At 46.7% G+C, this 21,630-nt stretch overlaps 1 protein-coding gene across 1 annotated transcript in view; it reads right to left on the reverse strand.

Annotated features, from left to right (window-relative positions):
- Positions 1-6,865: 6,865 nt before the first annotated feature.
- Positions 6,866-21,630, reverse strand: part of Txnrd3 (thioredoxin reductase 3) — a 42,916-nt gene continuing 28,151 nt past the window's right edge. The window contains exons 12-17 of the mRNA XM_063237582.1: positions 20,429-20,505; positions 19,803-19,959; positions 17,011-17,118; positions 10,952-11,047; positions 7,915-8,049; positions 6,866-7,588 (exon numbers count right to left, since the gene is read on the reverse strand). Of these exons, the coding sequence (XP_063093652.1) occupies positions 7,526-7,588; positions 7,915-8,049; positions 10,952-11,047; positions 17,011-17,118; positions 19,803-19,959; positions 20,429-20,505 (636 nt within the window). The 3' untranslated portion in view covers positions 6,866-7,525. The remainder of the gene's footprint in view (positions 7,589-7,914; positions 8,050-10,951; positions 11,048-17,010; positions 17,119-19,802; positions 19,960-20,428; positions 20,506-21,630) is intronic.

Genomic DNA, 21,630 nt, shown 5'->3' on the forward strand with positions numbered 1-21,630 from the left:
ACAATATGTCTTTGCTGGATGATGTAACCCAAATATGAGAAAGGTGCCATGATTCGTACCTTGTCAGGGGCCACAATTAGACCTGCACTATGAAGGACATGGCCTAATTGGATAAATACTTGGTGCAAAGTGGATAAAGATTCATGAGCCAATAGCATATAATCCATACAATGAGTAAGATAAACGGATAAGCCTGACTGACAAAGTAGTTGCAGCCACAAATTCTTGACATACATTCGGACTATTTGCCATTTCTTGGGGCAAACAGCACCATTGAAAGTGGTGCATAGGGGCCTGATGATTAATGGAAGGTAGACTAAAGGCAAGACGTTTCTTACTCTGAGGCTGAAGGGGGTTAGTAAAAAAAACAAAACCAGTCTTTTAAATCAATCACCATAAGGGAAAAATGTAAAGGGATCGCTGTGGGACTGGGTAATACTGGTTGAAGTGCTGCCATAGGTTCCACTGTTTGATTAACAGCCTGCAAATCTTGTAATAATCTCCGTTTTCCGGACTTCTTGCATATTATAAAAATTGGGGTGTTCTAAGGGCTATTGGAGGGTTCTAAATGCCTTGCCATCATTTGCTCCTTAACCAGTGCATGAGCTTCTCCTGAGTGACGGGCCATTGATCAACCCAAACAGGGTTATCACACATCAAGTTATCTTGGATGCTGTCCGTGGGGTTGGAGAAGAGATCAAGGCCCCTCCTGAAAATGTGAAGGTGAGTATCCTGTGCCTGAGCAGTCCTTCTTTGGGTCTATTGGAAGGGGTTCTCTCCTTCCTTGATTGATTTTACCAATCCCTCGAGGGAGGAAAACCTTGTTGTAACATCTGATGAGTCCTGAAGAGTTAGGGCTAACCAGAAATGCCCCCATAGGCAAAATGTCCAGAATGGCCTTCTGCGTCCCTCCAGGTTACTAAAGCACTTCTACTAGGGTGAGAAACACCGCCCACACCCTGCAGACCTGTGGTTGCCAAATCCAGAGGCCATGCCTTAGGCCAATGGTATTGAGCAATAACAGAAGCATCTGCTCAGTGTCTAAAAGCCCTTTAAATGCTTTTCCTTCGATGATCAATTCCATCTCAGAGTGATCCTGCTTCTGTTGAACCCAGTAAGTATCAGAAGAACCAAACCCTTTGGGTCCCCTTTCCTTGTTTATAGATTTTCCAAATTTTGTTAAGGGAAGAATGATCAATTGAGCAATAGGAGACTCTGGAATGATTTGGACTGTGTTTTGAGCAGATGGAATGGTAACCTTGATTTCCCCTGTGTGCTCAGCATTGAGGACACCTGGAAAAACCTGGAGACTGTTTAAAGTGAAATTGCTGAGACCTCATAAAGACCCTCTGTTCCTTGACACAAAGCCCATCAACTCCAGTAGGAATAACTTGGGGTCCCATTTCAGGAGTTTGTATGAATCTGGGAGGGACCAAGGTCCAAGCCTCAGCTGGCTTTTGTTGCTTACCAGAGGTGAGAGATGCAAGATGGGAGATGCAGAGATGCGCTTGACTGAGGAAGGGGGTGCTGGGAGGAATTGAAAAGAGCACCCCCGTTGTTTGGTGGGGCCGGCCTTCCACATCTATTCTAGCTTTCCATGCATTTCCCTGATACCCTGGACCACACTTTGGACAGATAGTAAGCGGTCTTGTTGAAGGGACAGACTGTGGCTCTGTTGCTCCCACAGGTGCAGCAGCAGAGCAATTCTGAGCAGTATGTCCCTGCCCTCTGCAAAGAAAACAAGCAAGCTTGGTTTTTCCTTTCTCCTTAGGCTGTGGACAGATAACCTCAGTGAGAGCTGCTGCCAGTGCGGCCCCTGTGTATATGAGGGGCCAATATCTGCACAAACCCGAATCATCTCAGACAGTGTAGCGAGTTTTCTGTGGGCTCCTAAAGCTTCTTTATACCATTTATTTGCATTTTCAAAAGCCAGCTATTGGACTATTAACTTACTTGCTTCTTTGTCCTTATAATTCTCTCACTAGCTTGCAATAAGCATGCTGCAAAATCCTGAAATGTTCATCCCGACCCTGATGAACAGAAGTCAAATCCAGAGAGGTCTCACCCCTTTAGGCAACTCCCTCTAGGCTCTAGTGGCTGCCATTCTAATTTGGTCATACATTTGCATATCAAAAGCAAGTTGACTGCCTGTAGCAGCAAAGGTATCTTCTCCTATCAACATGTCTTTTATAATAGCTATGTTCTGAGCAGCACTGCACAAAGCCTGATCTGTGCACAATTCAAAATAATTGCCTTTCCACAACAAATAATCCCCTGGATTTAAACCTGCTTTAGCTACTGCTTTCCAATCATTTGGGGCCATAATTTGCTGTTCTAGGAGCTTTATGAAACCCAAGGTAAATGGGGCTGTAGGGCCATAGGTGGCAGTAGCATGTTTTAATTCTTTTAGTGACTTAAAAGGTGCCACTTCATAAAGATGCACAATTTGTCCCCGATTTTGGGGCTTGAAGTTCTGTAACCAGGTAGATATGTTGAAAACTCTCCATGTACTGTACTCCCCATTCTGGCTGCTTTTAGTGCCAATTGCAAGAGACACAGAGAAAGTGGCTCTACTCCCCTGGGAGCAGAAATTCCAACCCGTGATGCAACAGAATTTGTCTGGGCTGAAAAGCAGGAATTGCTTCTTGTGGCTCAGTTGAGATGAAAGCCTTACTTAGTGCGGAAAGGTCCCCTCTGTCCCCCTGTTCCTTCCTATTTAACTGAGCAATGTCAGAGGGCCCAAGCTCTATCGGGTTTTTTCGATGCTCTATCATCCTTGTCCTGTGCAGCACTTGATTCTAAAACAGTACCCAGAGTCAGTTCCTTTGTGTTTGATTCCATAGGTTTACAATTATTAATATCCTGTCTAACCCAGATCCACACAAAAATGTAAATATTAGAATCAAGCACACAACCAGCAGTTCCATATACATTTGCAATTCTATAGAACGTATTTGTCCCATACCTAACAACTAGTAAAATTGATTTTTTTCCCCTTTGGTTTCTGGTAGGCCAACTTTCCCTTTGAATTCTCACAAGCCTGTTTGTTTCTTTGGCTTCTCTCAAGCCTATTTAGCTCCCCCCCCCCTTTTCTAGCCCTAATGGACTCATTTTTATCCCCAAGTTTTACACCTGATGATGTATCAGTTCACTCCTGTGATGACTACTGCCCACTCCCTATACTTCTCTCCAGTGCTCACACAGTGAGAAGTGTCCCCTAGCCCACTGTTTCTTCTTACCCTGGCCCCTTTCCAGGTGCCATACGCTGTGACCCATGTGGCTCTTGAGGTTCTTGGGGTGAAGGATAAGAAAATTTATAAGAAGAGACAAAGCTGGGGTCAGGTGGAGCCCTTAGCCTCCTTATGGGAGGAAAGGAACTGCTTGGCCAGTGTGGCATACTTATACACTCCATACACTCCCAAAGAATGTCAATTTCAACCCCACTTCCTAGCAGCTTGCTTGCCTGGCAGGCCTGGGCGCCTTGCCTTCTTAGTGCTGGGACAGCTTGTTTATATAGCTTACTTTGAGCTGTTTTTAGGGTTGGACTTGTGTTAGCCCCACACGTACGATCAATCTCCAGCTTCAACAGCTCCCTACACAGACCCACTTACTAATCTCTGCCAGTCCCCCCAGCTCTCTAGGCCCCCAACCTGTTTGAGATGATACCAGCATCAACTGAGGCTGTGCTCTCCCTTGCTAGGTTTAATAAACTGCTTTGCATGACAACCTTGTCTGCCTGTGGTCATTTGCTGAGCTCTGATGGTGAGGGGTCATGCAAAGAAGGTTATCAGGGATGCACCAGCCCACTGCACAGCCCCCCAGAGGCAGAGGGCCCTCCACAGGGCTGCCCGACTTCCCACTGTGGGTGCAGATGGACCAGCACAGTGATGAGGTGCAGCTCCAGCCTCATTCTGTGGAGCTCCCAACTCCACAACAGGTTTGCTGTGTTTGTCCTAGGAACAAATGACCCAGAAGACATTTAATTATGTGAGCAGGTCTGTACTAATTTTAATTTCCTTGGTGAATGCATTATCTGGGTTACAAAAAGTTAGCATCTTAAACCAGTATTTATTCTTTTGTAGTTTCTGAGGGCCAGGAGCCTGGGGCTGACCAAACTGCGTATCTGTGGCCTAAGGTCTGGTAAGCACAGGTTCAGGGAAGCCTGATTCATTTCCAAGTTCATTTGCACAGGCATTGCCAGACCCCAGCTTCTTGCTGACTTCAGTTCTGCACCATCTGGCCTTCACCTTGGGCTTCCTGAGTGTCTTCCTGACATGATAGCTTCCTCCTCCAGAGTGAGGAATGAGGGGAGAGGGGAGAGGGGAGAGGGGCGAGGGGAGGGGAAACAGACATGACAACTTCAGCTGCAGTCTGTTTGTGGCCTAACTCAGAAAGTGCCACACTGTTCCCTCTGCTGTGTGCTACTGTGACACTGCCATATTACAAAGGGACAACACAGGCTGTGATCGCTCATGGTTAAGTACTCCCCATCAGAGCCCCCGGAGCTGACTCCCACAGTCAAGGTCTGCACAAGTGCTGCTCGGCCTAGAGTCACCCAGCCAGCTTCCTAGTGCAGTGTGGCCACCAGAGCCTTCACGCCAGCCTCTGCTCATCACTAGAGGCCAAGCTGCCTGACACCAGTGTGCTGCATGGCAGGAACTTAAGGAAGGCTTCTGGGTTCCCAGAGAATAAGCCTTTGGGGCAGGCATTACTGTCCAACTTGGTGAATGGAGAACAGGAAAAGCTGTGTGATTCACTCAGGTGACATCTCCTCTGTCACAGGATCAGGCACTGCCAGGCGTGCCAGTTTTTTTTTTTTTTTAATTTTTAAAGAGAATAAAACCAAGCAAAATAAAATAGAATAAAACAAACCAGTATAAGTGACACAGGACTTCAAAACAATAGGAAATCAGCTGCCTATGCCATCAGATATAATAAAATCAAACAAAACAGAATAAAGCCCAACCCAATAAAACAATGAAAATGATACAGGACTTCAAAACAAGATGATAGTGAATTAACAATGGCTATCATCCTCAGGAGATTGCCCCATAGATGCTATACTGCATGTTGTTATCCTCTGAATACATGATCATACTATCGGCTTTAGACCTGCAAAGTAAGTGAAACACTAAACACTACAGAACTAAATTGTATTTTACCTCAATAGTTATCATTGGTGAGGGAGGTGGAGGGTTGGTTCTCGTTTCCCAGCCTGCATGCTGGAAGGGGCTGGCATCTGGCTGTTCCCCAGCAGCCCATGCATGGCGTCCATTTGCAGGGAGGGCTTGCTTCTTGGTGACTTCTTGTTCTCTTCTGACACAGTGCCAGGCATGTCATTCTTCAGAGCGGATTCCCCTACTGTCCCTGCTTCCATGCCGACCCCTGGCTCTGCAGCATGCCCCCATCACCTCCAAACCCCACTCCCAGCCCACCCAGCAGGTCCTAAGGTCTTTGGGTACCTAGCATTGGTTATCATGGCTGTAATTCTGCTGTTTCCACGTTATCTGAATGCCACCTCATGAAATGTGGGAAGCTCAGCCTCCACCTATGACTACATGGCAAATATCTATTCCAGATGTGCCTGAGTTCAGTAGTCATCATGGAGCATTCTAAGCTCCTTATATCAAGCTGTTACTCAGATCTGTATCTTTAGTGATTTTTTTTTTTGTGTGTGTGATCTTGTAAGTTACTTAGTGATATATTAAAGTCTCCAGTGTAAGGGTGAATGTCAGTTTTTCCTTGTAGCTTTTTATGTATTATTAGAGCTATATGAGTTTTATCTTCTGGGTAATTTTTTTACCAATACACTGGGGCTCTCTGCCCTCCTGTGGCTTCCCATGTCACGTGGGGTGGGGCAGCTGAACAGTGCAGTGGGGCTCTCTGCCCTCCTGTGACTTGAGGAGAAAAGAGAGACAAGAGGAAAGTGGAAGCTTGGGAGGAAGCCAACTGCAGACAGGTTTATATGTGAGTTCTTTAGTTCCTCAAAAAAAGATAATCAGCCTGTGGCCTCCACACCAGTGCCAGGTCCTGTTCCCAGCAGGCTCCCTGCTGTCACCACACATCAGGGTTATGGCTTCACATGGAGTTTTCTATTAGAAATGTCACTTTGGGTGGCCCTGGGCTACTTCCCCCTTTACTCAGTGCCAGGCAGGAGGTGATGGCTTCCAGGTTTCCTTGTTTTCATTTTTGAGTTCTGGACAATCTTGTGAGTGTGTGTGTGTGTGTGTGTGGCACTGAGGATGGAACCCAGGGCCTGCTATATGCTGGACAAGTGCTCTACCACTGAGCTACATCTCCAACTCCAAATTTAAAAAACTTACCTCCTATTTTGCTATTTTCACTGACTCTGTTTGCTTCTGGGCTTTGGAATCCCATCGTCCCCTTGGCATTCAGCTCAAGTATTGCTGCCCCCACTGCACTGTTCAGCTGCCCCACCCCATGTGACATGGGAAGTCACAGGATCTCATGCCATTCACAATGTCCTGCCTTACAGCAGTGACTACCTTCTGACAGTTTAGTCACATTTGCATGTCTGTCTCCCCAGTAGAAAAGCAGCTTAATTCAGGTCCTAAGTCAGCCATCCCCATGTGCCCTGCCCCATCTCACCTGCAGAGGATGGCATGATGCCCATCACATACATGTCCCCAGGCAATGGTGCCAGCGAAGTGACTAGGGCACCACTCAGGACACAAGTGGCTGGAAAGAGCCTGGAATCCAGCTCCTTAAGAGGAGCAGAGCTTTTCCAAAAGGTCACCAGCTGCCCCCTGCTTCAGGAGAATAGATGCTGCTGTTTTTAGGTCCACATGCAACCTCCAATGCCACCATTCATTTATGAGCTTGACTCACACAGACTGCAACTGAATCATTTCCAACAGTTTGAAATTATATTTCACATAAAACAATAGTGAAAACTTTATAATAGGATTTTTAAGATCAACATGAAAAAGAGATTCAAGTATTTTCTCTTCCATGAGATGTTCTGATGGCCTGGAGTAGTGTGAGGAAAGCAGTCCCGAGAGTTATCACCAGGGGATGCCAACGCCTGGGTTTAGGCACGAGGTAAGATGCACCTGAGAGGCAGGGCAGTTGGCCAAGGCACACTCTCTTGCTAATGCAATCTGTACCCAGTGCTTGGAGACACATGGGCCCCAAGCATGTATGCGCCAGGCCTGTGCCAGAAATTGCCTTTATAACTGGCTTCATAGAAAAAATACCCTTGTAGAAAACAAAGTGAGAGGATAAAAACATGAGGCACCAGGAGGGGTCACTTGGGCTACCAGTGCCATTTGAGGTCTTAGGAGAAGCTCAGGTCTGATGCACGGAGTCAGCCCAGGCTCCCCAACAGGGTTCCGAGCCAGGGCGTCAAAGATGCAGTCTACCTGCTGCGTGTCAACCAGAGTCCCTGCAGCTGTCTGCTGCTGCTGTGTCCCTGTCACCTTCTCATCTCCACCCCCTGTTCAGGGCTGGTGTCTTTGGAAGGAATGAGAAGTGGCCAAGGAAACACAGCAGCAGCACACTAGCCTCAGCAGCCCCTCTGAGTGATGTCCAGTCCCGACGACTTGGTGATGTCCAGGGTTGTGAATACCTGTGCACAAGGAAGGAAACACAGATACACAGTTGCTACCAGTGTATTGGGAGAACACCCATACTGTCCCTTAAAATATACAAAACAGACAGGGGTGGTGGTGCACACCTGTAATCCCAGCACTCAGGAGGCTGAGGCAGGAGGATTGCAATGAGTTGAGGTGTGGCTGAGGTTAAGGCCACACCTGAGAGAGTCCAAAGCCAGCCTGAACTATACAGTGAGACTCTGTCTCAAACAAAAACAAACCTGACATTAAGAAAAAGTCTTTCTGACATGTACTTAAAATGGTCAACTGAAGTCAAGAAAGAAACCTCTCTGTTCCCTACCTCTGCACATGTGGGGTGAATTCCAACAGTGTTATCAAGCAGCTGTTTCGTGAGCCCACATTTCATTGCGGCTGCAAACCCTTGAGTGATCTCGCCAGCGTTTGGTCCAAGAACGTGAAATCCTATCACACGGTCCTTTAATGCAGGCAACAACAGAGAATCCAGTAGGTGAATGATCTGAACAGAAACCCACCCCCTGCAAGTTCACATTAAGATTTATAGCCTCTCCTTCAGGAAAGGAAAACTCCAGTGTTCAAGTGAGCAGAGAACATCACCAGGAAAGTGAGCCACGGCAGGAATCTGTTAAATGAGCCAGTAAATACATGGCTAGAGTTAATGTGCACTCAAATTTACTAGAACAAGCAATTTGCCCACTGCATAAAGGAGTTCATTAGGGCGATGTAAATTGCTGAATTATCTGGGGACAGTATGCAACAACAACACAGCAACTCTGAATTAAAGTGCAAATGCCAAATCAATCCCAAGGCATCAGGGCTACTGGAAAGCAAAGCCACCAGCAAGGGAAGCAGGATACTGTCTCCAACAGGAGCAGAGATGAGGGGCAGCCTGTGCTGGCTGTCATCAGATGTCTATCACCAGGTCTGCCTGTACGTAGCAAGCGACCCTTGGCAATAGAGGCAAGACTCGCCATCAGAGTCCAGGGACAGTGTGCTTATTTAGGGTTATGGAGAAAAAACAGTAAAGAGAACAGAGGACCAAGTAGGGGGCATCTCTGGCCATGCAGACAGTGCCATCCAGGCTGGGTCAGCGCAGCCGACCTCATACAGTGCTCAGGGTCCTGGATGGGGTAGAAGTGCAGGTGCCAGGACCATGGGCAGCTGTGGGGTCAGATTCCAGGCTGCATCATACAGCAAATTGGGAGAGGGGCATTGGTGACGATTCCACTAGAAACTGAAAATAAAGACAGGCCTTGGCCAGGAAGTGTGCAATGCTTTCCATACAGCAGAGTTAAAACCTTTTTTCCATTTCACAAACACAGGAAGGGATGCTTGCAACTGGGGTGCTGCTCAGGCTGGGGCACTTGTCTCATGTGAGGCCCCATGTTCAAATCCTAGCGCCACAAAAAAAGATGGAGAAAGAGTGGGAGGATGGAAGGATGGAAGGAAGGAAATCTAGAGGAGAAATGAAAGGGGCCACTTTGTCTTGTTCTAGTGGCTGGTATCAAGTGTGAGATCACAACCTAGGGACCTGGTGGGCACTGAGGGCGAGTAGGAGGGTGGTAAGGGATGGGGTGGGGGAGGCCCCAAGCACTGCTTGGGGCTAGTGGCTACAGCCAGCACCTCTGTGAAGAGGTTACAGGTCTTATCCCAGCAGGGCCCTCCCAGCCTCTACCTCAGGTCAAGAGGGCAGCAGTATGGATCACTGTCTCCCTGCTCCTTTCACAAAGGCTGCCCAGCCAGGCACAGCAGTACACACTAGTAACCCCAGCATTCAGGAGGCTGAGACAGGAGGATTACTGACTTTGAGACTGTCTAGGACTACACAGTGAGACTCTGTCTCAAGGGGAAAAAATGGAGAGAGAAACAAACCAACCAAGCAAGGAAGGAAGGAAGGAAGGAAGGAAGGAAGGAAGGAAGGAAGGAAGGAAAGCAGGCAGGCTTCCCACCACTCCCACCTTAGCCCCATGTGACTTCTACTCAAAGGACTTGAATGCAGTCCTCAAACACTGACCCTAGAGAGAGGTCTGCCGGCCTGTTCAACAGGGCAGCATGCCAGGGCCACTGTGACCATCCTCCCATCACTGTTTCAGAGACAAGTGCAGCTCCCAGGGACTAAATCCCAGAGCCCAACCTGTGAGGTGATCACTTGTGTCAATTTGAGTAAGAGAAGCTTAACTAAATCCACTCAGCAATTCCGCACCCTGGGGTGTGAAGACCTATCCCAGGGTGGCTTGGCTTCTCGCCTGGATGGTGTAAAGGGAAATGAAGAACGGATCTGTTTCTGTTTCTTCAGAGGAGCTCCACTATTCCTCACCTTGGATGTCATCTCCTGCCTTCCAGTGTGGACTGTCCAGCCTTCTGCTGCAGACCCCGTGGCCCCCTGACATGGACTTGCACAGGACATGGTAGGGAGCTCCAGATCCTGGACTGAAACCTTTGGTCTCTAGTGTGAGAACACCCTCTGCACGCTTCTTTATGCAACTCTGTGGGTGGCCATTGCAAGCCATTTTTGCATATACATTTCGTATACATTTGTGTATCTTGTGTTATTATCTGTTTCTCTAGTAAATCACTGACTAATACACATGCCAACAGGCTGGTGGCCCAGGACCCCCATTTTCTGTCATCTTGAGAACAGGACAGCACAGAGACACTTCATCCTCACAACGCTGGCTGCATGTTACTCATACCTATGTTCTCATGCCTGATCTGTGCAGAGAGAATAAAGAGGGCCACATGCATGCCAGGAGATGCTCCACTGCTGAGGCCCTCCCTGCCCCAGACTGCAAACCCTTACAGAATGAAGAACCGGGTTTCCCCACTGTGGTCTACACCCGAGATCTTCACAAAGCAGGTCCCCAACAAGTTGTACTCTCAGCTGTTTTGGGAGCTCCCAGGCTCTGTCCTGATACCTCAGGGACAGCTGTCACCCCCTCTGCTGCTATAATGTGAAGCCTGTCACCCCTCTGCCCTTCCTAGGGTCCACTTGGGGTGAGCATCTTCCCAGGCCTCCCACACACCTCCATCTGCTTCCACAACACACACACATGCACATGTGCACACACACACGCAAACATACTCCATGCACCATGGTGGGTGATGACCCCAATTTCCATGCTCATCCCATCCTAACCACCCAGCCTGAACCACTCTGCAGTGGAGATGACCTCTGGGACCTGTCAGCCCAGTGTTGATCCACCCTGACAATCTCTGTGCACGTGTCCTCTGGGGACACTGATGAGGTGAAAGAACTCCAAATCCTACCAACAAGGGCCACCTTTTTAAAACCTACAACATGCTGGGCTGGGCCAACATACATAGGACTGCACCCTTTCAGCTGTAGTCATGTTACATACACTGTCAAGCTTGTTGCAGATGATCTTCGCGTAGCAAGTATTGCTTTCCCTGCGGGCCACTGTCCATTCGAGTGGCAGGAAGAAAGAATGAAACACCTGGTGATGAGAAGAGGGAGAGAAAGGCAGAGGTGAACATCCATGAAGACTACTCCTTGCCACACTCTAATTCTACACAGACAGCGGTCTTCACACAGCCTGCAGAGATTCAGAAGTCTGCGGAGCTGACTCAAGGCCTGGGATGGGAGCATCTCACCAGGAGCTCCCGGAACAGTACCTGCAGAAGTGTCCTGACTTGTCGTCAGTTAGCGTCATACAGAAAACAACCCTAACAACTCAGTTCAATTTCCAAACATCTATAGAGTTTACAGATTGGCAGCACACTAGACCCAGGTGGGCTGAAGAGGTGAAGACTGAGTCACCGCCTAGAGCATGCATGGCCACTCCAAATCAAGGAAGAGCAGCTGTGACAACCATGCTCGCCATTCATAGTAGTATATGACCTATACCACCTGGAAGCAGGGACTGCGCACTGTATGCTTCTACCCCGAGTCCCAGCCAGAGCCCCGAAGGACCCCAGCCCTAGCACACCCCTCCACCACTGGGAATGATGCTGTTCTCCTGAGTCAGCCCCTCAACCACCCCACAAAGAAGACGGTGAACAATGCTCAGTGACACAGAAGCATATTTTGAGCTGTAAACCACAGCAGGTGGATCAAAATTGTTTATGATCCCAGCTGGACACAGTCATTTTGAGAAAGTGTCCAGGGCTGGTGCATGTGCAGCTATGACACTATTACTGAAAAGTAGCACTGTGAATACTTCCTTGTAACAAGATGACTGTTTTTAACAGAAGAGAAATTTTTATACTCATTTTAATGGTAACTTTTTAGTGTCTGACTGTTAGGAGAGAAGACCAATGTTTCTTTCCCAATCCAATTTCCTAAAGATATCCCTTGGGTTAAAGACAGTCTCTTCCAGCATGGTTTTGGAAGCAGCGAGCCTCTACTTCGACAGTCCCTGCTACAGGGTAAGGGTGGTCCCACTTTCTCCTATCCCCCCTCCTGTGTCCCTTACTCCCTGGGGTTTTGGTAAACGTGTGTTCTAACTTTGAGGATTTTACCCAAAGCCATTGGCCTCATTCTTTACAGTGAGTGTGAGGTGTGGATCCATTTGTTTCTGTCCTGACAGGCTCCTGGCAGCCCCCAGCAGCTGAGCTGTCTTTTTTCACCAACTTAACGGGTGCCCTGAACTGCATCTTAACCCTTTGGAGCATTTGCATCAGCTCTGGATTTTGTGTTGTCCCCTGTGTGCCTACACTGCACACTGTAATGACAGTGGTTATGTCATCGATTAGGCTCTCCCTATTACCCTCTATTCAGTCTTCAGATTACTGCTTATGACATTTTTTCAATTTTAATTTTGGTCAAGTTACGTACAGTTATTCAACATTATTTTCAAAGTCATTATGCAAGACAATGATCTCTGTCCCCGAGTACTTTAACCTACCCAGAGGCCCTCGTATCTAATTCTTGTTTTTTTTTCTTTTCTCTCTGTCTCTGTCTCTCTCTGTCTCTGTCTCTCTCTCTCTCTCTCTCTCTCTCTCTCTCTCTCTCTGTATCTTCATGTTTAAAAAAAAAACATGCTTAAACCGGTTCCACCTGTCTTCCTGTCTGAAGCTTTGTTTATGCACACTTCTCCCTGGAAGAGGCTGTAGCTATCTTTCTTCCCGAGGTCTCTCAGCACCTTACACTCTCAGCTACACAGTCCCCAGGGCTTCCAGTACTCCACTGCGCAGAGGCAAGTGGAAAGCCGCACTCAAAGAGCGGAGCACCCAACTTCACAGAGACCATACACCACACCGAGACAAACCGCAGCGCAGACCGACACTTAAGAGCTAAGGTGGCTTCTAATTCTTAAAAGACAGGCACGCAGCTTAACTTTGGATTAGTCATTGGTTTCTTAAGTGTGATGTCCGAAGTTATTTTGTTGCTCAGTTCCTCCCTTAGTACTTTTTTTTTTGGTACTGGGGATTGAACTGAGCTTGTGCTTGCCAGGCAGGTGCTTATGCCACTGGGCTAAATCCTGGCCCCATTAGTACTTATTTCTACTTTTTGGAGAGTACCATATTTGATTCCTTTCTTCCTTCCTTTTTTGTATCTATTTCAAACTGGTTTCACCAATGATTTCCTTGGAGATTTTAATCAATATCCTAAATCTGTGGTCATCCAGTTCAATCTCTGCTCCTCAGCCTTTTACATCCTTATTGTCATAGATTACATATACATACAACATAAGCTCATTAACACAGATTCATAATTATTGTTTTAATTCCTTTTAAAATTATATAGGCAAAAGAGAGTAGTTACCAAAGAAACCAAAAGGACAAACCCCTGGCTTTTGCATTTATATGTGATGCTGTGGTCTCCAGGGGTCCTGCTTCCTGCGCCTTCCAGTTGCGGTCTGCTGTGTTTCACCTGGGCCTGTAGTGGACTCTCGGCGATCCTTTGCGGCAGTTCTGAGGATACTGAACTCCTTCTACCTTTGTTTTTCTGGGTACATCTTCATTTTCCCTTCATTTTTAAAGAATGCTTTGGCTGAGTACAGAATTTTTAGGTGGTTTCTTCTCTCCAGACTTTAAATATGTCATTCCATTGCTATCTGGCCTATATGATTTATGGTTTATGACGAAAAATCAGCTGTTTGGTGACTACTCCCAAAACTGTCTGGAATCTGACAATTGGTCTGTAACAGGGGTAGTTGTAGGGGCTGGGGATTTAGCTCAGCAGCATAAGCGCCTGCTTTGCAAGTGTGTGTGTGGTCATGAGTTTGATCCCCAGTACAGATAAAAAAAGACCAAAAAAAAAAAAAAAAAAACCCCACAGGCATAGTTGTGGATCTCTGAGTTCACCCAGCCTGATGCTCACTGAGCTGTCTGGGTGTGTGGGCCCGTGTTTTTTATTAACTTGGGAGTTCTTGCCATTATTCATTTGAACCTTTTCCTGCCCCTCTTGCCTCTCTTCAGCTTCAAGGACCCAACCATGTGCATGCCAGTGCTTTATGGTGTCCTGTGGGTCTTGTGGGTTCTTCTCATTTTTCTTTACTCTTTTTTACTCTGTTCCTCAGATTGGATCATTTCCATTGTCTTATCCTCAAGTTTGCTGAGACTCTTTCAGCCTCTTCCAATTTTGTTCTAAGCTCTTTATGATGGTTTGCATGTAGATGTTCCCCTAAAACCTCATGTGGTCACAGACGGGCTTTTTGAGGCGGCTGGATTTAGGGTGTGTGCTGCTGAGATCAAGGATGTGATGCTGGCATTGATTCACAGTGTGACGCTGGGGTTAAGCCTGGGTATGAGTGCGCCTGGTCCTACACTTGGTAGCTTTGATCGGACATAAGGTACAGAAAAAAGGTCACTGCTTGTGGCTTGCTGCTTCATTACTTTGTTGTCTTTTGTCTGCCATGAGCTGTTTCTCCGTTGTGATGTCCCTCTGCCACGCCACCTTGCCGTGGAGCCAGTCAGCTGTGAATTGAAACCTCTACAAACTGTATGCTATGTTAAACCTTTTCTCCTTTAAATTTGGGTATTGAGTGTTTTGTCGTAGCAACAAAAAAAGTAACTAAGACATCCTTCTTGTGAGTTTTTCAATTCAGACAGTTTTCTGCTCCAGTGTGTTTGGTTGGGTTTTGTCCTTTCTATTTCTTTACTGATACCCTTGGTTTGATCATTTGTTTTCTTGATTCCTTAGTTCTTTGCTCATAGTTTCCTATGGCTCACTGAACATACTGAAGACAGTTGATACAATGTCTTTGATTAAAAATTCCCATGATCTAGGAGGAGACCATCTGAATCCCTTATACAGAGTTCACGGGTCCTGGCTTTATAATTTCTGATAAATTATGTTTCTATGCATGGGGTTTACTTTCTTGGTATTTGTACACTGTCGAGATGAATTATGTCTAAATTATCTCAAATCATTTGTTGAATTCCCAGCCTGTAGTATCTTAGAGAGATTTTTTCCCCCAGGAGAAATAGGGTCACTGTAGATGTTATTAGTTAAGATGAAGTCATACTAGGGTATAGGGGATCCCTAATCCAATGTTCGTTTGTTTTGTTTTGGTACCAGGGATTGAACTCATGACCCTGTAGTCAGGCAGGTGCTTACACCACTGAGCTAAATATCCAGCTCCCCCTAATCCAATGAAACTAGTGTTTTTACAAAGGACATACACAGGGAGACACTATGGGAACAAACAGAATGACATGAACACCAGCAGCCAGCACAAGCCTGCAGAGAGGGAAGCCCAGGTCTCTGCTGAATTCATAATCAGTCTCAGACTTCCAGGCTCCAAAGGTGAGATGATAAATCTCTTGTTTAAGTGACTCAGTCTGTGGTTTGGGCAGGCTGGGCAAATTGATACACTGATTCTGCTGCTTTTGGTTGAGAACTGAACAGCTGGCTGATAGGATGTGGTGGCTATGGAAGTCACATGTATCCTCCTAAGGGATAGCTCAGATTTCCCTGTGGAGAACTATTGTTGCCTGTAAGTTTTTCACTCTTTTGCAAAGTGTGCATTCATTGCTGTGCATGGCTGCTGAGGCTCCTGCTATTTTCCCTGTGGTTGGTCAATATCCTGACAAACATTTCCTTATGTGTCTGACTCCCGTGGGACGGTGGTGGCCAGAATACTGTCACTTTAAGTTTTGAGGGCTCAAAGAATGGCAGCTTCTGTGTTGGCCACTCAGGAATCAGAAGCAGAGATCAGCAGTCAAAGAGCTCAGCCTTCCTGTGGGAGGACAGGGTCCTTTTTGCCATCTTGGCAACACCAAGCTGAACCATGAACACAAGTGCTGCGAGATGGTGGCATCCGGCACCTCCAGGAACACAGAAATTTACGGAAATGCACAGGCCTCTCTGTCAGGCCCTCCTTGCAGGCAGCAAGGGCTCTACTCAACTCCACAGCTCCGAGACAGTGGCTCTGGACACTGCTTCACAATTCAAGTCACATCAACAGTTGTGAAGCCTGATGCAGCAAAAGCAGATAGCTATAGGACCCATGAACTTTGGTTAAGGGACTTGGGTAGTGTGGCTCTCCCGCTGGTTCCCTAGTGTAAGTACTGGAACTCACTTCATCTTTTCCCCCTGATTTCACACTGTATGATTCAATAAACTGAGTATTTAATAACTTGAGTATTTTAAAAAACAAAAATATCAAGCATTAATAACTGTCAAACTTTTTATTTTTCTTTCTTCTATATTAGGAGGGTGAGGAGGAAAAAAAGGCCAAAATACTCACTACAAAATGATATAAAAAGCTGTTTTAGGTTACTATTGGACAGGGCTGGGGCAGAGGACATCTTTTTAGGAACCTGAATCGCCAGCAGTGGAAGCCCACTTGGGGGTTGCCACCTCAGCTACACCAGGCCCTACGTGACAGGATGCTGGCCATGCCAGCACAGTTAAGGGATGCCCAGCCCATGCAGTCCAGCTAGGACTGGGCAGCAATGTGCCCAGGTGAGTCCTCAAAGACCAGAGCTCTTGGACAAACACAGACACAGAAGAAAGGCTATCTTTTGGCCACTATGTGCTCTGAGGAGCAAATCAAATCAACCGCAGAGACAGAAGAACAAACTGCATGTGTGCACAGACAGATGCATGAATCCCAGAAGTCAAAGGAAACATGAGCTCACCTTCCAATCCCTAGTTCTGCAATAACTGTTCCTTCCTAGCTAGGATCCACTTCTGCCCCAGTGTTCCTAGAGACCTTAAACTGGTGCTCTGCTCTCTTAGGTCCAAGCTTGCTCAGGTAGACACCAGATCCTTCCTTGTACCTCAAGGTTCTAGCTTACAGACTACAACTTGCCTCTGTCCCAGCTCCAATTTTATTATTAGTTTACTAGAGAGACAGTTTAAACTAATTTCTAATTCTCTTAAAACAAGAATATAATTTTTAAAATAAAACAGTGTTCTAATTTGCAAAACGGTAAGAAGAGATTGCAAAGAGAAATAGTTGATTAAAAGGGTAACTCTTAAAAAGGCAACAACAAAACACAATCTTACTTCTAGATTCTCATTTTTATAGACTTCAATGGCTGCCTCTTCAGATAATCCACAGCAACCGTATTCCAGAGGGGTAAACACTGTGGTTGGAATATTAATATAATCACACTGAAAGATAAAATATAATTTTTCTTATTTTGTGACACCTTTTTGAGCAAATAACCATAATACAAATATTTACAAAAGAAAAAGCATATCAGAATAATTCAGTGTAACTGATTCTTACAATATCACCAATTTCTTTTTCGTTTTTCAGGGTCTCACTTTGCGGCTCCAACTGACCTTGAACTCGCAATGATCCTCCTGCCACAGGCTCCCATATCCTGGGATTACAGGTATATGCCACCATACCGGCTCAACATCACTAATCTGGACATTTTCAGTTACACTGACAGAGACCAAGAATGTATCACTTACTCAAGGCCAGAGCCAGGCCCTGGCCAGCTACCAACACCTAGGACTGGCTCTCCCTAGTCCGTATGTCAAAGGCTGAAATCCAGGGAGTAGAACTATTTTTATGCCCCCAAAGAATCCCCCTGGATATTTCTTTCCATCCTACTGGTCTGGACTCTATCTTTCTTGCGTACTTCTTTTAACCATGAGTTCTGCCATGTCACTGGGAGCTAAGCCCATGCCAGCCACTGCACTCTCCATGTTCCACAGAGAACAGAGAGGCCACACAAGCACGCAGCTTGGTGGTGGGGCTGAGTTCTGTTCTTTGCCCACAAGGGGAGATGACTCATGGGTGCAAGGTGCAGTGACACCCCAGGGCCAGGATGAGTGCACATTAAGACACTAGAGACACATTGTCAGACAGTGTCAGGGTAGAATGGACACTGCACAAGAGACTCTCTGTAGCTCTGCAGTTATGCAGCTCTGCCTGCAGGCGAGCAAGTGGGACTGCTGGTGGCCCGGAGGAGGGGCTGATCTGGGGTACAGAGGTCTCTGGATTCGGGAGGGTTGAGGGCCTGCCTGCCATAGCCCTTCAAAGGCCAACAGTGCTCCTGTAACTGTGTCCCCACCCTACTCCTGCTGACAGGGAATTGGATCTGCCCAAATCTATGGACTCACTGAGCATGGTGAGCTCTGTGAGGCTGCCTATGAATCCTGTGACTGTTAGGATGAACTCCCTCAAGCTGCCAAGTCTGAGTTTCTAGTCTTTGTTATCCCAAAGAAAAATAAAACATCAATCAAGGAAGGGATTTGTGGATCACACAGAGCAGCTTCCCATCAGTCTGGGTCTATGAACTCATGTACCCTCACCCCATGCTGCCCTGGCCCATGTTCAAACCTTAGAAGACCAGGCACCTATTTTTCTTCTGTCCAACATGGCTGAACAGTCTGAATAAAGAATGCTAGCCAAAAGCCCACATATGGAAGCTGGTGGCACTGCTGGACCCCTTTAGCAGTGGGGCCTGTAGAAAATTAGGTCACTGGGACATGGCCTTGAAGGGGATGCTGGGACTTGGGCCTTTTATCTTGCTACTCATGAACCTCCTTGCATGCCCACCAGGCTGTGCTACCTCTCTCCACAGGCCATGGAACCTGGGACTGAAACCAGAAATCAGAACAAACCTTTTCTTCTAAATTGATAGTTTCCAATCTTTTGTCACAGCAAGTCAAGGCAACAGCTGAGAAAGTCGCAGCAGGGTCTGACTCATCTTGGGCTTGTGTTCCTTGGCTAACTGGCTGCTGAGCCCATGTTCCATGGCTTAGAGGGGAAGCTTATCCTCGCACCCAGTATAAATGAAGAAAAATGAGCAAAAATTACCCAACTTTCATGCTTTCTCCGCATCTTAGACTATCTCCCCTACCTCAAAATGCCTGATGCACAGTGGATGGGCAGCTTTTCCTGTGGGGAATGCTTTTAGCACTTCTCATCCTCCTGCAAACACTGGTGGGGACCTCCTAGGCACCCTCTATCTGCCATTCCTGGCTGTCCTCAGCGCCTCTGGAACAGCAGCGCTGTTTGGGAATCACTTGTAAGACGTGTTGAGTCCTCAGCACAACCCAGCACTCTGCACTTCCATGCTGTGACCTGAGTCACCTGACCACCAGGAAAGTCCTCTGCGTTCTCACCTCTGAGGTACTCAGCCTGCAGAGCCCATTCTGAGCACTGGGTCCAAGAACATGAGAGGTACAAAACATCCAAGTCACATCACTGGCTTGGTAGATGATTGACATTCAAGTCTTGAAAGGCCATTGGCTACCAAGTGCACACACCAAGCAGGTACAGAGGCCAGGCCTGCAAGCTGACCATGCTGAGCACACCTTCTATTCCATCACATACAACTGCTTACTTTTCCATCTTGTCAGTTAGGAGCCATTGGTCCTTACCCTGGTCCTAAAGTAACTGGCTGACAACACTCTCCAGCACAAAATCATGTTCCATCTTCTCGTCCTTTCTGCCTGTTTGACTTGGGGTCCCCACCCACCCGGAAGGCCCTGGGGCTGGAGCTATGGGATCTTCTGTCTCACCCAATACCACATCTGGGTCACAGTAGAAACCAAAGATATTTGCTTACAATACTGAATAAATACTGCTTACAATACTAAATAAATTATACCTCTGAGGAAATAGAGGAAACTTAGAAAACAAGAGCACAGTATTATTTGTACTGATTTTTTATACAATAATTTTGATCAAGATATTATTGTCTCATGGCTGGGAGTGTAGCTCATTGATACAGCATCTGTTTAGTGTGAATGAGGCCTGGGGCTTAATCATCAGCAACACACACACACACACATGCATGGGTCTGATGGCATAGCAACAATATTAAGAGACTTACCTTCTCTAAGGAGCCTCCAAAAAGTCGGCGAGCTAGCAGCTTGCCTGCCTGTATGGCAACAGGAGTGAGCTCTGGCTTTCCCTCCAAAATGTCCCCAATAGCATAGATGTGGGGGACATTGGTCTGCTCCACATCATTGACTGGTATTTTGCCACTTCTGGGGGCATGGAAAAGAAAAAAAGATATGACCAATCGTATTGCTGGTGAACACTATTCCAAAAGATAAAGGCCTTTGTCTAAAGAATTCATGTACTATGAGTTACCAATAATTCATAAAATCAATGGCTTAAAACAGCAAGGCTTTCTGAAGTTCTAACAGAAAATCTCTCTCTGGCGAAGCCATGTACAATTCTGGGATGCCTGAGATTAATTTGATTTTCCCCACCATCACCTTGCAGCTTTGGAATTTTCTCCTTGCCTCACCAGAGACATAAATATTCTCATGTGGTAAGTGAATACACTTCCATGACTATTTTTAAAAAATCTGTCAAGTGTATGAGCTCTTTAAGGTACACAGTAAGTTACTGACTGACAAACTGCAGAGTTGGTGAAGCATTTTTGTAAAATCGATTGAGAGCATGAAAATGTTGTTCTAAGAGGTGACTTGCAGCCCCACACATACTGACCTCTCACTGATGCTGACACCAATCTTCTCCAAGCCTATTTTCCTTACATAGGTGTCACGACCAATTGCTAACAAAACCTGTTTTTATATATAGAGAAAAATGCAAATTATTCATCTCAGGACCAAAACGGGGGGCATCACCACAGAACCCTCAGAATAAACAGGATGATAATTAAATTTTATAGGCAAACTATGCCAGTATGTTTGACAGTGTAGATAAAAAGAGTCCTTGAAAGATATAACTTACCAATCTTACAAACATCTGAACAAGCCTATGTTAGATGCTGATCTGTCCCTCAAAACCTGTATGTTGAAGCTGTAACCCACAGTGTTTCAGGCTGTGACAGTATTTGAGGGCAGGGCTATAAAGTATAAAGCTTCATTAAGGCTGGATGAGGTCAATATGGTTTGAAAGTGTCCCTCAAAAGGTCTTCTGTGACAGGCCTTGTCCCAGGAAGTGGTGCTGGGGAAGGAGGCAGAGCCTTTGGGAGGTGGGGCCCACTGGCTGCCCTCCAGGGACACTGGGGTCTCTGATCTTCCCGTCTTTTCCTTTGCTTCCCACCTGCCATGAGTTGAGGAGGACCGCCGCCTCGCCGCAGGCCCAAGAACGTCCAGGCAAAGTGACTACGGAGGGAAGCCTCCCACACTGTGAGCAAAGATGGCCATTCCTCTTCTGGAGAGGATTCCCGTGGCTATGCTATTATCAAGGTGGACAACTGCTGAGCACAGTTCTCACCCTGTACAAGTAATGTGCTTCTCAGCAGAAGAGATGAAGCCACCGCTGACACTTGGGCAGAGGCCACGGTGAAAGGACACATGGGAAGGCAGCTGTCTAAGTATCAATCTGTGGCCATGTGGTCCAGCACTTTGTCCTGTGGGGCCACAGGACCTCATGGGGAGCACGATGGGGGAGGCCTGTTTACTTCATGGCAGTCAGGAAGCATGAAGAGAGAGACAGGAATGGTCCCGGGTCCCAATATCCCTTTCAAGGGAACACCCACCGGCCACCCATTATACCTCATATGCTACGGGTCCTGCCACCTTCCCAGCTGGGGACCAACCTTTTCATACACAGGCTTTGGGAGCACTTAACACTTAAACATGAGCATACCCCTGGCAAACCAACATAGCCATTATCCATTAATGAAACTGAATCCGTAATTTATGAAGTTCCATAATGAACTCCAGACCCAGTGGGCTTCT

Source organism: Cavia porcellus, unplaced genomic scaffold (assembly GCF_034190915.1).
Source record: "Cavia porcellus strain 051 isolate PalLab524CR breed Dunkin Hartley unplaced genomic scaffold, mCavPor4.1 scaffold_27, whole genome shotgun sequence".
Taxonomy (NCBI): Eukaryota; Metazoa; Chordata; class Mammalia; order Rodentia; family Caviidae; genus Cavia; species Cavia porcellus.